General features: G+C 39.3%; 2 protein-coding genes across 2 annotated transcripts in view; both read left to right on the forward strand.

Moving 5' to 3' along the window:
* LOC136181107 (NLR family CARD domain-containing protein 3-like) overlaps positions 1–6,963 on the forward strand; it is a 432,016-nt gene extending 425,053 nt beyond the window's left edge. Inside the window, exon 11 of the mRNA XM_065961462.1 lies at positions 5,759–6,963. Within this exon, the coding sequence (XP_065817534.1) occupies positions 5,759–6,300 (542 nt within the window). The 3' untranslated portion in view covers positions 6,301–6,963. The remainder of the gene's footprint in view (positions 1–5,758) is intronic.
* On the forward strand, positions 19–11,335 carry LOC136181174 (serine-aspartate repeat-containing protein G-like). The gene is made up of 4 exons (XM_065961732.1): positions 19–534; positions 9,676–9,783; positions 9,963–10,012; positions 10,369–11,335. The coding sequence occupies exon 4, from the start codon at positions 10,372–10,374 to the stop codon at positions 10,714–10,716; it is 345 nt and encodes a 114-aa protein (XP_065817804.1). The 5' UTR covers positions 19–534; positions 9,676–9,783; positions 9,963–10,012; positions 10,369–10,371; the 3' UTR covers positions 10,717–11,335.
* The last annotated feature ends 4,814 nt before the right edge of the window (positions 11,336–16,149 follow it).

The raw sequence follows: 16,149 nt of genomic DNA on the forward strand, positions 1-16,149 counted from the left end.
ATATATATATATAAATAAAATAAGACATACTGCAAGAAGCTTATTGGATGTGATTCTCAAGCCATTTGAAAAATGGTCCAAGAAAGTCGCAAAATGAAGAGAGCTAAATCAGTCAGACAGTTTCTCCTCAGGGATGATGTCAGCAGAACGACTACAGGCAAGAGGGACACAATAACTAAAGAGACAGAGGAGGCTACTGTCTGATACTTTACTTACTCTCTACAAGTAATATGTGTCAGAGCACCAACACATTACCTATGCCTTCCTCTGTGGTCAGAGACCATTTTGGGTTGTTCCACCAAAAGAGAGAGACGTGCCAATGTAAGACACGTGAAATTTGTAGTTCATGGCAAATATAATCTACAAGCTGGGTATTGTAAACTGAAGAAGCATAGAAGAAATGTCTGACAGCACTGTCTGCAGCAGCCCAAAGGCATGTGTCTGTATATCCCTTGAACAGGTCTTCATGTAAGGTGGTGACCCTGCCCCAGGGATGTCAGGAGAAGGTGGAAATCTCAAAGTGGAGAGACTAAAGTGAGTACAATCATCGTTAAAAAAGATGTTCCAATGCCAGAGGATGAGCATGTGGTACAATTCCAAAACAGGCTTTTTAACTTCAAGAGGCACCTTTTGAATATTCCTGAACCTCACTGCTAAAGATGCCCTGATCCACACAGATTTCAGTGAAAGTTGTTCTTGTAAATACTACAATGAAATCCAGTCAGTCCACTTTTGGAGGGTCACATCAGCAGGTGACGCCAATATGGGCTCATTTGGACCCCATTCTTCAGAACACAAATCAGTGACAGAGGCTGCTGAAGACAGGCGAGTTAAATAAATAAGCATGGGTAGAGCCTGTCTGATTGTGATACAAACTGTGTGTGTGTGTGTGTGAGTGTGTGTGTGTGTGTGTGTGTGTATTAATGAAAATAGATCAGAGAGAGAGAGAGAGAGAGAGAGAGGTCACGTAACTTCACAAAGCTAATGGCTCTGCTCAGGTTAAAAATCTAAGCATCACTCAATCACAACAAACACTTGGTAAGAAAATACGTTTAATGATAAAAAGTCTCCATTTTTTTTAATGTTATTCTTCTTTTCTCTAGTCCCTCAATTAAACAACTTTTATACACCAGGGGAGGAGTCAGCCAGCCGTCCGGGCGATGTAAACAAACTGAAGATAGGACTCTGATAACTCTGAAAACATCACAGACAGTGGGACTCGGGTGCTACACCCATTGTAGACAGTCATGACTCACAGAGTTATTTTCAGAGGATATACTTGATTTATATTATATTTAAGTGTGAAAAATCACATATAAAGACTTTAAAGTATATTTGGATTTAATAGATATCTTACAAAATAACTTAGAAAATGAAGCTGTAGGACAAACCCAGTTGGTTGACAAGATATAATAGATTTTTATCTGGTTATTATTATTTACAGAAAATAGTACATAATAGATATTTTGATCCACACTCCTGACCAGTAGGTGGCAGAAAAGCACCAGTTTGTTGTTTGCCAACCGCCATAAAACCTTGAAGAAGAAGAGGAAGAAGAGCAGGCGATGAAGTGAGTAGATTTGTTTCAGAGCACTGCAGAGCAACCTTTTTAAAGTATAATTTTTGACACACTTTGAGAAGAAAACTTGGAGGTAACTCAGTCTCCTGTTGCATTGTACTGAGACAAACTGAACAAAATGTCTGCTAAATCATCCAAAGGAAGAAAAACATCTCTTTTAACCACGAGGCCTTCAACTCGTACTCCGACCGCGGCCTCCACTGAAAAACCTCCCCGGGGAGAAGCAGCCTCAGCTGCAGCCGCATCTACGACGGACACGGAGACTTTTCAAAGTGAGCTTCTGTCCTCCCTGCTCAAAGATTTGATAGAGACTCTGAAGATTGAGGTCCGGGCTGTGTTGGAGAGTGAAATGGCAGTCATTAGAGCCGACATTACGGCAGCCAGGTCCGAGCTAAAGGAATACAGAGAGTCCATTACATCCTCTCTGTCTACGTTGAGTGTCACGGTAAAAGGTATGGAGGAAAGCCTGTCTGCATGCACTGATGACGTTTAACCTTTACAGAAAGAAGTACAGCGACTCACTGCAACAGCTGATACTCTGATATTTATCATCCTCTCTGTCTGTATTTCTCTTCTTCCTCTCTGTCTGTATTTCTCTTCTTCCTCTCTGTCTGTATTTCTCTTCTTCCTCTCTGTCTCTGTATTTCTCTTCTTCCTCTCTGTCTGTATTTCTCCTCTTCCTCTCTGTCTGTATTTCTCTTCTTCCTCTCTGTCTGTATTTCTCTTCATCCTCTCTGTCTTTGTATTTCTCTTCATCCTCTCTGTCTGTATTTCTCTTCTTCCTCTCTGTCTGTATTTCTCCTCTTCCTCTCTGTCTGTATTTCTCTTCTTCCTCTCTGTCTGTATTTCTCTTCATCCTCTCTGTCTGTATTTCTCTTCTTCCTCTCTGTCTGTATTTCTCTTCTTCCTCTCTGTCTGTATTTCTCCTCTTCCTCTCTGTCTGTATTTCTCTTCTTCCTCTCTGTCTGTATTTCTCTTCATCCTCTCTGTCTGTATTTCTCTTCTTCCTCTCTGTCTGTATTTCTCTTCATCTCCTTTGTCTCCTGTGTGTGTTTCTTTATTTCATCGTCTCCACTTGTAGGAATCTGTAATCTTGTGTTCATGACGTCACAGGACTTCGGGGCCTGGTTGCCTACTGTTGTAAAAAACAGTTCTAACTTTTGGCAGCTTGGACATCAACCTCTCTTTTTCCTCCCTCTACATCCTTTTTTCTGCTCTGCTAGATAAGCTTCACTTCATACTGGCTTGTTCATTAGTTTCTATCTTCTATCTCTTTCGCTCTAGTCTCTTTTCTCTCTCTCTGTGATGCCGTGTCAATCATTTCTTTAAAGAGATACTTCACCTGTTGAAACATGAACCTGTATTGACATTGGGTCATATATGTAGAAATGTGAAATACATTTTGAAGTTGGTGCCTTCTTGACTGAGAAAGAAGAATTGCTCGACTTCCCGACTTGACGTCATCACATAGGGGGGAAAATATGTTTAGTTAATGTTAACATACTTTTTATTAATTCACGTATTGACCATCAACTTTTTGCTCAAATATAACTGTAACAGTAACATTTCACTGATCTTCTTTGGAGCATCAACGCAACTGAACTGAAATCATGTCGAAAGAACGACTTCCTAACTCGGAAACTTGGAGCACCTGAGCAGCACCTGAATGCACCATAAGACCTGAGGGTCATGATGGAATAGTCCATGTAGTGCAGCTGGAGGGGGGAGGGGCCCTGAGACATGATTTATAAATAAACATTCTTCTGATAAGAACTTTTTGCGTATGGGTTTTTAGAAAAACATAATAACTTACAACAAAGTTTAAAAAATAAAAATAATTTTAAACAAGATTTTTTGGTAGGTAGGACAGAATCAGAAACCAAAGAGAGAGAATGGGGAATGACTTGTGGGAAAGGAGCCACAGGTCGGATTTGAACCCAGGCTGCCCACTCTCCAGGAATAAGCCCCAACACATTAAAGAAGAACATGAGGAACTGTGGAGCAGTCAGGAGGAAGAACAGCTTCAAGAACTGGAGGAGGCTGATACCACCAAGTTCCCCTTCACTCCTGTCTCTGTGAAGAGTGAAGATGGTGAAGAGAAACCTCAGTCCTCACAGCTTCATCAGAGACAAACTGAACAGATGGAAGCAGGAGGTGATGGAGAGGACTGTGGAGGAGCAGAACCAGAGTGGTACTCAGATCCAGAGAGACGTTTACAACCAGTGACTGAGGTCAAGACTGATGACAGTCATGAGACAAGAGACAAGAGAAGATCTGTCAGAATTAAACTTTAAAAATAAGAAACTACAGACTGGTAAGAGACCACATAGGTGCTCGGAGTGCGGTAAAATATTTAACGCGAAAGGAAATTTGACCAGACACATGATGATTCACACTGGAGAAAAACCCTTCAGCTGCTCTCAATGTGAGAAAATATTTAACCTTAAGGCCAGTCTGACATATCACATGGCAATTCACAGAGAGAAATCCTTTAGATGCTCTGAGTGTGGTAAAACATTTTACCGACAAAGAGATCTGACTATACACATGATTCTGCATACGGGAGAAAAACCCTTCAGCTGCTCTCAGTGTGGAAAACAATTTAGACAAAAGGGGGGTCTGAAGTCACACATGTTAGTTCACACAGGAGCGAAAGCCTTCAGCTGCTCTGTTTGCAGTAAAAGTTTTACCCAAAGAGGAAATCTGACCATGTTGTGCCCTGAAAAAGGGTAAAATGAATAAATGGACTCAAGACACGATGCTTCCTCTGTCAGCGTCATGCAGAATGATTTAATTGATCTTTTTCAAAATGATCCACATAGTCACAATGGTGCTTTCTTTTAACATTTCTTTTCACAGGCAAATATGAAACATAACAGGTAAGTACAATGAAATAAAATTATCAACTGTGTTGAAAATACAAACAAAAATATCCTGTTTATCACTTTGCTTCATATTTCTTTCTTTAATTTCTCATTCTTCTGTTGAACAATTTCTTCCTAACAAAAAAAAATATATATGCTCACTGACACGATTAAACATGAATATTCTCAACCATGACTATTCTTATAAACACTTTCAGATTCTTAATAATCTTAATATGCACACACATCCAGACCTACACACACGCTCATGCCAACACTGACCTCGTGTGGTGACGTGTGCACGACATACAACACGGAGCTAACCTAGCTTAGTGTCTCACTGAACTTCCATCAAATGTAAATACAACGTTTTAAACATCAACCTTTCTGTAAGTTCCTAACAATAAACACGAAAACATCCCTAGAAACATCCTTTGTAGATAAACACATATATATATTATCTTTTTACCTGAAAAAGGGTCAAATGAATAAATGGACTCAAGACACGATGCTTCCTCTGTCAGCGTCATGCAGAATGAGGCATCGCGGCTGAGAGCTCCCCCTTCCGGCCTCGGCAGGCATAACTAATCAATCACATGCATTATCTCTTGATAGACATTACAGGTAGATGACAGATTCATAAATCTTGGCAGACATATCTGTCTATTTCAAAGGTTTTTAACAAAAAATAATCTTTAAAGTGTTTTATATCCTTCAGACTGAATCTGTTTTAACACTGATAACTTTTACAAATTATTAAACTTAAATGAACTTCTACAATTGTTTTATGACATTTTTTACAAGAATTCGCTGTTTTATGTCACTAAAATCATTTATTTCTCCATGAATTTATTTATAACTTATGACTCAAATAAATTACACCTATCACATCTCCTCCTCCCCTTTTGCTCTTAGTTTGAGCGGGATCATCGCTGAAAATGAAAACAAAACTTAAGAGTAAGTCCGTAAAAAGAACTCCATCCCGGTTATATGCAACTGTCCAGACCAACCGGACTCGAGGAACTACTAATCTGCACAGTTTATGTTTGAACTTTTTTACAAGTTACTAACTAAAAGCTGTGTCCCATACCAGCAGCAGCAGCCTTCCTCCACCCTGAGGTGTGCTTCCGCTTTGCGGTCCGTGTGGGAACACAGATTAAAGCACTTTTGTTCTGTACTCGGATCAGTCCTGTACTGAAACGGTCCGGTCCGAGTACGTGTACCTTTACACCCCTATCAGTAAGTGTCAGTAAAGTTGTTGATGAATGAATAGATGATAACCTGCAGCTGTGTTGTGTCTCGTTCTCTCCATCAGACGCCTGTGAGCTGGAACTGGACACAAACACAGTGAACAGAAACCTGAAACTGTCTGACAACAACAGGAAGGTGACACATGTGAAGGAGCTTCAGTCATATCCTGATCATCCAGACAGATTTGAACACTGTTCTCAGCTGCTGTGTAGGACTGGTCTGACTGGTCGCTGTTACTGGGAGGTCGAGTGGAGAGGAGAGGTTTATGTATCAGTGAGTTACAGAGGAATCAGAAGGAAAGGAGGCAGAGCTGAATGTTGGTTTGGATTTAATGATCAGTCCTGGAGTCTGAGCTGCTCTGACGAAGGTTACTATGTCAGGCACAATAACAGAAGAACAGACATCTCCTCCTCCTCCTCCTCCGTCTCTCACAGAGTAGCAGTGTATGTGGACTGTCCTGCTGGCTCTCTGTCCTTCTACAGAGTCTCCTCTGACACACTGATCCACCTCCACACCTTCAACACCACATTCACTGAACCTCTCTATCCTGGGTTTATGTTCTGGTCTCCTGGTTCTTCAGTGTCTCTGTGTGGTCTGTCGGTCTGAGAAACACTGCTGACTGAAGATCAGCTGACTCTGTTCACTCTGTCCAGCTGGTCTGTTTCATGGTTGGGGGGCGTGATAATGGGGGGTGGGGGTGGTAATGGGGGTTAAATGTTCTACATTACAGAAAAACAATGGACCCCCTTCTTTAATGTCTGTATTGTTCTGATCTCACCAATAAAAAACAAGTGACAATTAAACAATTAAAGTCCTCCTCCTGCTGTCTTGATATTGGCAGCAGGAGGAGGAGTCATGGCTCCAGATCTGTTACAAATGGTAAACTTGTCTCTCAGGTGTCTTCCCACAGGCCCTGAAAACAGCAGTCATCAAGCCACTACTAGAAAAGAACAATCTAGACAATAATGAATCATTACAGGCCTATATCAAATCTTCCTCTGTTAGGTCAAATGATAGACAAAGCTGTGTTTCAGAAGTTAAATAACTTCTTGATATTGAACAACTGTTTGGATGTCTTCCAGTCAGGTTTTGGACCAAACCGCAGCACTGAGACAGCTCTGGTTAAAGAGTAACTAAACCCTAAAACCACTTTCTTCAACTCTAAACCTCTGTATTTGAGTATTAAGTAGTGTTATGGATCAATCCAAGTCCCAATCTCGACATTTGAGTACAAAGTATTGAAATTTGAAATATTGTGTTAGAAATGTGCATAGTGTCTGCCCTTCTGTTTGAAAAACTCTAACAGTTTTTTTGGAGTACAGTATGACGTAGGAGTACAGCCCCACGTCACCAAACCTATAAAAGCCTCGTCACCCGACTCGGCGAACTGTGGGGACTCAAGTGTGTGTGTGTATTTGTGTGTGTGTGTGTGTATTTGTGTGTGTGGGGCAAACATTGTATCATGTTGCGGCTGATAACGGCGTGAAAGGAGTGAGTGGGGGAGTTTACCCCCGTGCCCCCCTCCCTCTCCAAGTTGATACATTCTCCTGCTTATTCTGCTCCGGTCCCCGGCATCATAACGTGCCTCTCGCTCACACCTGAAGAACACACTCTTCACCCATAGACTGTAAAAATAATGGACGGGACAAGGTCCCCGGTCTAGTGAAGCTTTTATTTTTAGAGCTCCCCCTACTGACTGGCTGCGGTATAGGTCATAAACCCCGCCTCCTCAGTGATAACAGATGGGATGTGGGTCAAACTGTAAAGTTAAAATACTCGTCATATAATTTTTTTCCAAACCTAAACTCTGCTGTGATCATTAGTTATTATCACCCTACATTGTGTTCAAGTGCTCATTTTTCTGTGAAGTTTGTTTTAAATAAGTTATTTGAGGTTGAAAAGCGGGATTTTACGTCATATTTGACGATGATTGACAGCCGCCGATCTTGCGTAGCTCTCTTTGTGAATAACAAAAGTTACGTAGTGAAGGAAAGCCGAGACGCCATTGAATTTTTCCGTTCAGTGTTTTCGTCTTTTTTGAGCTGGCAAAATGAGTTGTTCTGCAGTAAACTGTTCTAACCGACCTGAGGGAGATAAGGGATCTTTGCAGTTTTTTCGATAAATAAAAAAGTGATTTATGTGTCATTGGTTAAAGTCGTTATCTAGCTAGCTAACACATAAGCAGTCTAAGGTTAGCTGAAATGTTGTAAAGCTAGGTTACTTATCCGGCATGATTTATCTTTTTATTTTATTTTATTAAATGAGCAAACCTAATAACTGACATGCTGTGTTTCTTGATATTGTTATATCGTTATTGTGATTTAAATTGTATTTAAAACCAAGAATCGTAATATAAAATCCGCTCATAGATGCGGTTCATTGACTGTACAGTTATTTTACAGCAAAAATAAAAACATCTGGTAAAGTCTCAAAAAAGTATGTAGGGCAAAAACAAAGTCACATAATTGTAATCTGGCCTGCATCATTACTAATGTGTACATGTTTACAGTCTGAGTGATAAGTGGACTATACCGAGAGGAACAGGTTTTACTTTCACCGTGCAGGCTGAAATTCATAGGACTATATACGAGGGGAGAATATTTCTCTATGTATCCAGATAAAACTAAAGGTAAGATGTGATTTAATATAACTGTTACTGATTTAAGATCCAGATAAAACTAAAGGTAAGATGTGATTTAATATAACTGTTACTGATTTAAGATCCAGATAAAACTAAAGGTAAGATGTGATTCAATATAACTGTTACTGATTTAAGATCCAGATAAAACTAAAGGTAAGATGTGATTTAATATAACTGTTACTGATTTAAGATCCAGATAAAACTAAAGGTAAGATGTGATTTAATATAACTGTTACTGATTTAAGATCCAGATAAAACTAAAGGTAAGATGTGATTTAATATAACTGTTACTGATTTAAGAGACTAACCGAAACGTGAACACAAACATCAACAACCTGCGGTGGTGTAATGTAATATTAACCGAGCATCATGCTGCTTAAACTGATAAATATTCTGCATTGTCTTCCACACACGACCAATTCAACAGTCACAAGTTGATCATATTGTAAATTTAATGATGCTCATTGAGAAATTGTTCTAAAAATTGACAAAACCTGACAAACATTGCGGTGATTGTGACTGTGTCTGTATTTAACACCTTTGAAAGGAAGGTGTTAATGCAGGAGACCAGTGTTACACACAACATGCTGCTGTTATTGACGTTAGGAGGAGACAATAAAAGAAGACATAAAGATCACGTTTTCCCCCACACATGTTAATAAGTTTTAAATGTCATGCATTTATTTTTGATTTCGCTTCAATAATCGTTAACGAAGAGAAACACCAGGATTAAACTACAGGCTGTTGTTGTCTTTTTATAGCCAAAGAAAACTGAACATTCACAGCCTCTGTATTCAAAACAATTTCAACATTTACATTTATGTCGTCCTATTTCCCTCTTCTCACCAACATTATATTTTAAACAGGGATTTCCTTTTTCTCAGGTTGTGCGTCTCTCCCCCAGCTCGCCCCCTGCGGTGCGCTCCTCTCCATAATGCGCTCGTCTCCTCCCTCTAAAGCTGCTGATACTCTGTAGGACGCTTTGATTGGGGCACCTCACCAATAAAATACTATTTTATATTTTATAAGCAGTTTGCCACCACACTGCACTTTTACTCTCCAAAGACATATGAGTATGTGTGTGACAACTTTAACAAAGCTTTACCACACAGTCACACCATCCACACAGCTGATCCAGGATTTACTGTAGCATCTTCTACAGCACTGAAAGGTCATGTACAGGCAAACAGAGAGAAGGGAAAAGAAACAATCTGTGCTCTCAAATAACAAAGCAGTCTCAAATCTTTTTGAGGAATTACAGCTAAAAAGATTCTACTTTGCATACAGTACATCCTCTGATAAATAAGTACTTTGATTGTATTTCTGTGGTGTTCCTGTAGGAGACCATGATGCAGCCAGACTGAAGCAGCAGCTTGTGAAGGTGGACGCCATCATCTTGTCTTTGCAGTGCTGATTCTGAAGAGAACGCCTTCACAGAGGACTCAAAGGTAAAATGATCTCTCATATGATTGGACCGTGTTATTGTAACCGCTATCGGCATCAAAGTAATTTTAGTAACAATTTATAATCCTTCCTAAAATGTAAGGAAGACTAGCAGAAGATTTTAACAGCCTCTATGGTTCTGCAAGAAGTTCATGTTTAAATTGTTCTTCTTTCTGTCTTCAAGGAAATCAATGCTCAAAGGAAACAGCAGTCCAGACTCTGATTCCAGCTCCGGTGAGGTTCTGCACACAAATTGGCTCTCTGATTATATGAGAATATTTAAGATTAGTTTAATTTATCAGGCTGGCCCATGTGATGACAGTTTAAAATACTCTTCAATAGAAAGTGGCAGGAACACTTTTGTCTTAAAACATAAATTCATAAAGCTGATCATATTATTGAATTCATCATGTCTTATTATATATTTAGTTTTTTCTCTTAAATAGTTCTCCTGTCTTAAAAACAAACTTTAGAACCTGAAGTTTAGCAGAACCTGAGGACAGATCTGATTTCAGGTCTGAGGCAGAAACATCACAGTAAAATTCATTATACTTTACATTTAACTCAGTGATTGTTTTTCTTTATTACAGAAGATGCTCTCAGATTCAGATCCATCAGCAACCCCTGACAACATGGAGGACTCGTCCCCTGACAACGTGGAGGACTCGTCCCCTGACAACGTGGAGGACTCGTCCCCTGACAACGTGGAGGACTCGTCCCCCGACAACGTGGAGGACTCGTCCCCCGACAACGTGGAGGACTCGTCCCCCGACAACGTGGAGGACTCGTCCCCCGACAACATGGAGGACTCGTCCCCCGACAACATGGAGGACTCGTCCCCCGACAACATGGAGGACTCGTCCCCCGACAACATGGAGGACTCGTCCCCTGAGCGTTTCCTGTCCTCTCTCGATGGTCTTCTTCTCTTCAGTTATTAACTCTTGAAAACAGCAGCACAACATGCCAGACTGTTTGACAAGTCTGTGATTGAATAAATTGAAATGGAATCTCATATGTATCTTGCTATGCTTATTGGCTTTAAATGTTTAATATTAAATAAGTTTGAAGGCCATTTATCTCAGACGAGACCAGCTGAGCTCGTCTGTTAGCTTTGCTGTTGTCTTAGCTGTTGTTGGTCAATAAGAAATTAATGTCAGTTCAAGGCCTTTTCAAATGTGAGCTATAAACTTAACTGCTAAATGATTTTACTGTGACCAACACTTTGTTGTACTCCAGTTAATCAGAAACAGTCATATCAGATTTTAAAAAAGTTTATTTAAACATTTTATGAAAAGAAATCTTCAATAAACTGGCTTCATTAACCATGTGGAAGTAAGGGAGACCATCAGGTCAAACTGCTGGGACATAGGAGAAAGTATAACACATAATTTGACAAAGAAATCCAAACAAAAATCAAATAAAGTAAAGAGATCCTGGATGATTGTTTGACTGTTAAAATATGATGGAAAAGCAAATCCAACACAACCCTCCAGCATCTGGCCTTTCAAACACAGGGCAACATCATGTAAAGAAAAATAAATTAAATATTGACCTGGATCTCTGTGTTTTATCTGAAGATGACTATGGTAGCCTTCTCACTGTTCACTGTCACAAAGCTCCAGACTCTGTCCACCTTCTTCAGACGTCGATCAGCTCCTCTGGGTGATGGCAGAGAGGACTCTTCATCTGGGAGAGCTGCTGGTGTAAAGTCATTTCTACCACAGTGGATGAGCAGGGCATCTGGCACAGGTGATAAAAGGAGGAGGTTCCTTCAAACTAAGAGACCCCAGCCTGACCTCTGTAACAGGTGTGCAGATGAAGGTTGAAATGAGTCATTTTTAGATTCTGTTGATTGTAAAATGGAAAAGAAAACATCACCTTTCTATTTAATATTTATCTGGTGTATGACTCAGTGTGATTTTTATTTTTAGAAGACTGTATTGTTAACAATATCTTGTTTTGACAATCCTCTTTATGAAACTTCAAAAAAAAAAAAAATCACAGGATATAAACTTTTAACAGATGATTTTAACTTACACTTCACCTCTGTGGAAGATGTCAGACCAGCTTTTATCTCTTCTTTGCCTAAATGAAGACACAAAAAACAATTGATTTACTGTTCACTTAAATATATTAGAAAAGCAGACATGACTCACATTGCAGACTATCAGTTTCTAACAGAATACAACATATCTTACCACCTGTAGTCTACGGTCTGTGGTGCTAACCTAGCTTAAATATAGCTTAAATATAGAATGATTTTGTTAAAACCAGAGGACCCAGCAGCCCACGTGTTTTCAATAATGATCAAAATAACTGGATTTTTTAAAACACTGTGTTTAAACATTAGACTCTGAATACGGCGGTTTGTTGTACTTACACATTTCTTCATCGTAGACCGGCAGAGCGCTTTCAGCGTAGCTGGGCTGCGTAAGTCATCAGGGCAGTACGCTAAGTGGGCGGGGCGTGTTACCAGGGCTCCTCCCCCCGGACCCTACTGCGCAGACTCTGGCTCCAAATGATGTTAAAATCGCAAGATGGAAGCGCCCCTAAGCGGCGTATTTTGGCTTCAAGAACGTTGAGTGGGAACAGCTACAGTGCGCGCCCACTGCTCTCACCTCGTACTCTCTCTCCTCACTCGCTCCCCCCACACACACACACACACACACACACACACACACACACATGCACACTGAGCCTTGAGCCTGAGCCACTGTGTGTGTGTGTGTGTGTGTGTGTGTGTGTGTGTGTGTGTGTGTGTGTGTGTGTGTGTGTGTGTGTGTGTGTGTGTGTGGGGCAAACACTGTATCATGTTGCGGCTGATAACGGCGTGAAAGGAGTGAGTGGGGGAGTTTACCCCCGTGCCCCCCTCCCTCTCCAAGTTGATACATTCTCCTGCTTATTCTGCTCCGGTCCCCGGCATCATAACGTGCCTCTCACTCACACCTGAAGAACACACTCTCTCACCTCGTACTCTCTCTCCTTACTCAATCAAAAATTTTGTGTAACGTCAGATTTAAAATGTACTACCCTCTTGAGTCATTTTGGACAAAAATGTTCACTTCCAAAAACTGCTATAAAAATAGTAATAATAAATCTTTTGATCAACTTCAGTCCTGATCAAAATGATCAAATATTGAATAATTATCAGGATTTAACCCTTTAAATGACAGTTTGATTACATGATGATAATATTTTTAATGAAAAAAACACACAAAAAAACGAGTTATTTTCCATATAACAAATGTTTGGTGTCTGGGGGATTTTTTTAAATCAGTCTTTGTTTTGTTAAAATCTAAGGACAATCTGAAAACTTAAATATTTATATGCTTTTATTTACTTTGTGTTTAAAGGTTAATCAGCTTTATTATTACTTATCAGGTTATCTCTGTTGTCAGCCTTTATTTAAAGTTTGTATTGAACACTGGAGAGCAGCACTGAGCAGGTCAGGAAATCAGGTAACCTTTGTGAGCCAGGTGTGTAAACCTGCTGAGTGGCTCTAACTGACAGACAGGAGTGTCAGCGGTGTGTGTGAGAGCAGGAGTGAGGTGAGAGGCTGAGACACTTTCAGGATGAATTCAATGAAAGGAAGACAGCAGAGATACCTTTGGTAAGTGTGCTGTGTTCTTTGGTAATTATCTGTTCAGAATGTTTGAATGGTGACATGTATTTAATGTAGGCTGTTTATTTCATAGTGATGCACTCTGCATTCTGGTTTTATAGTGTAGTGTTCACAGGAAACAATTAAATTAGAAGGGTAAATAATAATTAATATTGAACACATTTAACTGGTTTGTTTAAATTGTAAACAAAAGATAAAGAACTGAATAGATACTAAAATTCAGATTCATTTAATGGTGATATTAACTTAAATTCTGATTTGTGTTGTTTGGTGTTAAAATGAGGAAAAGGAAGGCAAGGATGCTAAAAGATGCATGGTTAACATTGTATAAGTGGAAAACTGCTTCCCCAGATTACTTTACAATTATAATAGGAATGTATATGTGAAGAATTTTGTTCATAGATATTTTCCTTGCTTTTCAGAACCACACACAATAAACAGTTGTAACCTCGCTGCATTAAAGTCTCCTCTTTGAACTCTTTTACTATCGTGGCCTAACCCAAACCAATGTGTTCAGTCTTTTAGAATAAGGGTCTGCTTGGAGGTGAAATATTGATAAATGAAAGCAGTTACTTTTATTGAAATAAGAAAAGTTTTAAGATTGATGACGAGTCAGGTTACCGTGGGAATTGGATAGCACCAAGACCAATCGAAGAATCATTTTCCTCTTAGCTGAAAATGTATAAAAAGCAGTGAAGCAGCAAAAAGGAAGCCAGAGAGAGAAATGATAACAGAACAAATAAACACACCATTGAAGTGTTCTTTTTTCCATATACCATTTAGTTACACACACTGAAGGCTATAATGCATCTCTATCGTTTCTTCTAACAATATGTTGAGTAAATCCAGAATGCCAGATGACATCTACAGGTGTTGTCATTCAGTTTGTGATTTTCTTTATTTTGTATTCTGACTGCAGGATTCTTATTAAGGGTGACAGGTTTTCAGTGAAATCGACATCGACCTGACCTGACTGTGGTCGCTCTGCATCAGGATCTGCTGAACTCCTTTTCTTTACCAAAGACACTTTAGACACTCGACACAAAATAACACAAGTAGATGAAAGTCTTTCTCACTCTACATCAGTTTATTTATTACAAGGTTACACATGAGCTGTCTGAAGAAGTTGTGCTACCCAACACAGAGGACTCCAAGGAAACAGAGTGACAGAAAGAAGAGAAGATATCAGGAGAGAAGAAGGATCCTTACACTGTAACTGTTTCATATAAACCCTTTCAATTCAAATGTCATAGCTGCTCCCAACTTACTGGTTCATATGTCAGCAACAAAACATCAATGTCAAAAAAGTAGAGACAGATTTCTGTCAACAGAATTGTCTTATATCCCTTTATAACTGCACTTATACATCTGTTGGTCAATACATACTTATGAATACAGATTAGTGATGTTGTTAACTTGGATTCCTCTGGATCAGTTTTACCATTGCACAGGATTAACATTTCTCTCCAGTGTGGACTAACATGTGTCTGGTCAGATTTCCTCTTTGGGAAAAACCTTTACTGCAAACAGAGCAGCTGAAGGCTTTTTCTCCTGTGTGATCTAACATGTGTGACTTCAGACCCCACTTTTGTCTAAATTGTTTTACCACACTCAGAGCATCTAAAGGATTTCTCTCTGTGAATTGCCATGTGACATGTCAGACTGACCTTATGGGTAAATACTTTCTCACATTGAGAGCAGCTGAAGGGTTTTTCTCCAGTGTGAATCATCATGTGTCTGGTCAAGATTCCTTTTACGTTAAATCTTTTACTGCACTCTGAGCACCTATGTGGTCTCTTACCAGTCTTCAGTTCCTTATTTTTCAAGTTTAAAGTGAAAGTCTGCAGTCATATTTCTTCCAGGGACTTGAGATTCTCCACCTCTTTGGAATCATAATAATCCTCCTTTAAAAGAACAGAATTAAAACATAGGTCAGGGTAGGCTATAGGGCTGTGTAAGTAAATTCAGTTGCATTGTTATCCCAATGAAAAGATTTCCAACAATCACATTGCTGTAGTCAGAATTTATTGCAAGAAATTTGTATTTATGCAGATTTCAGCGGTTGCCCCTTATATTGCAGAGTTTAACCATCAAAGACAATATTCATAGACTTAATGAAAACATTCATACATCTTTATATTCAACAGAATTGATTTACTTTTTTATATTTTTATACTTCTAAACAAACATGAATAAAATGGTAATAACTCTAATATTTCATATAAATAAATACAAATAACTAGTTTAACAGAACAAACAATATCAAACAGTGCAGGGAGTAGAAGTGGTCACAGATGGCCGAGGGATAGCAGGGGACAGGATTAACTTTATTGTCTCACAAAGTGAGAAATTTGTCTTCAGCTCTTCACCCGTGCTGCAGCCATAAAAACATCAACATCATCCTTCACATCAAACATAAAACGATAACATTATTAAGTATATAAATACTTTGGGTTCTTAGCACGAGGCAGCCCGGGTCGCTACAGAGCAGCGCCACCGTTGGAAACCGGTTAATTGTTTTATGATTGCATCTGGAGAGAGAAGATGAGCATTTGTGAAACAATGGGCGTTTTATAATATAGAGTGAACACAAAATATTAATACAAATATTTTACAAAATAGAAGAAACAAAGAAATGCATCCAAATAAAGTTAAGTACCTGTTCTCGGGCAAAGCCTCCTTTGAAGCATCTGACAACGACAGAAGAAATCGGCTCTTTGACTATTGTTGAGAAACAAAAAAAACAAAA

Source organism: Labrus bergylta, chromosome 2 (genome assembly GCF_963930695.1).
Source record: "Labrus bergylta chromosome 2, fLabBer1.1, whole genome shotgun sequence".
Classification (NCBI taxonomy): Eukaryota; Metazoa; Chordata; class Actinopteri; order Labriformes; family Labridae; genus Labrus; species Labrus bergylta.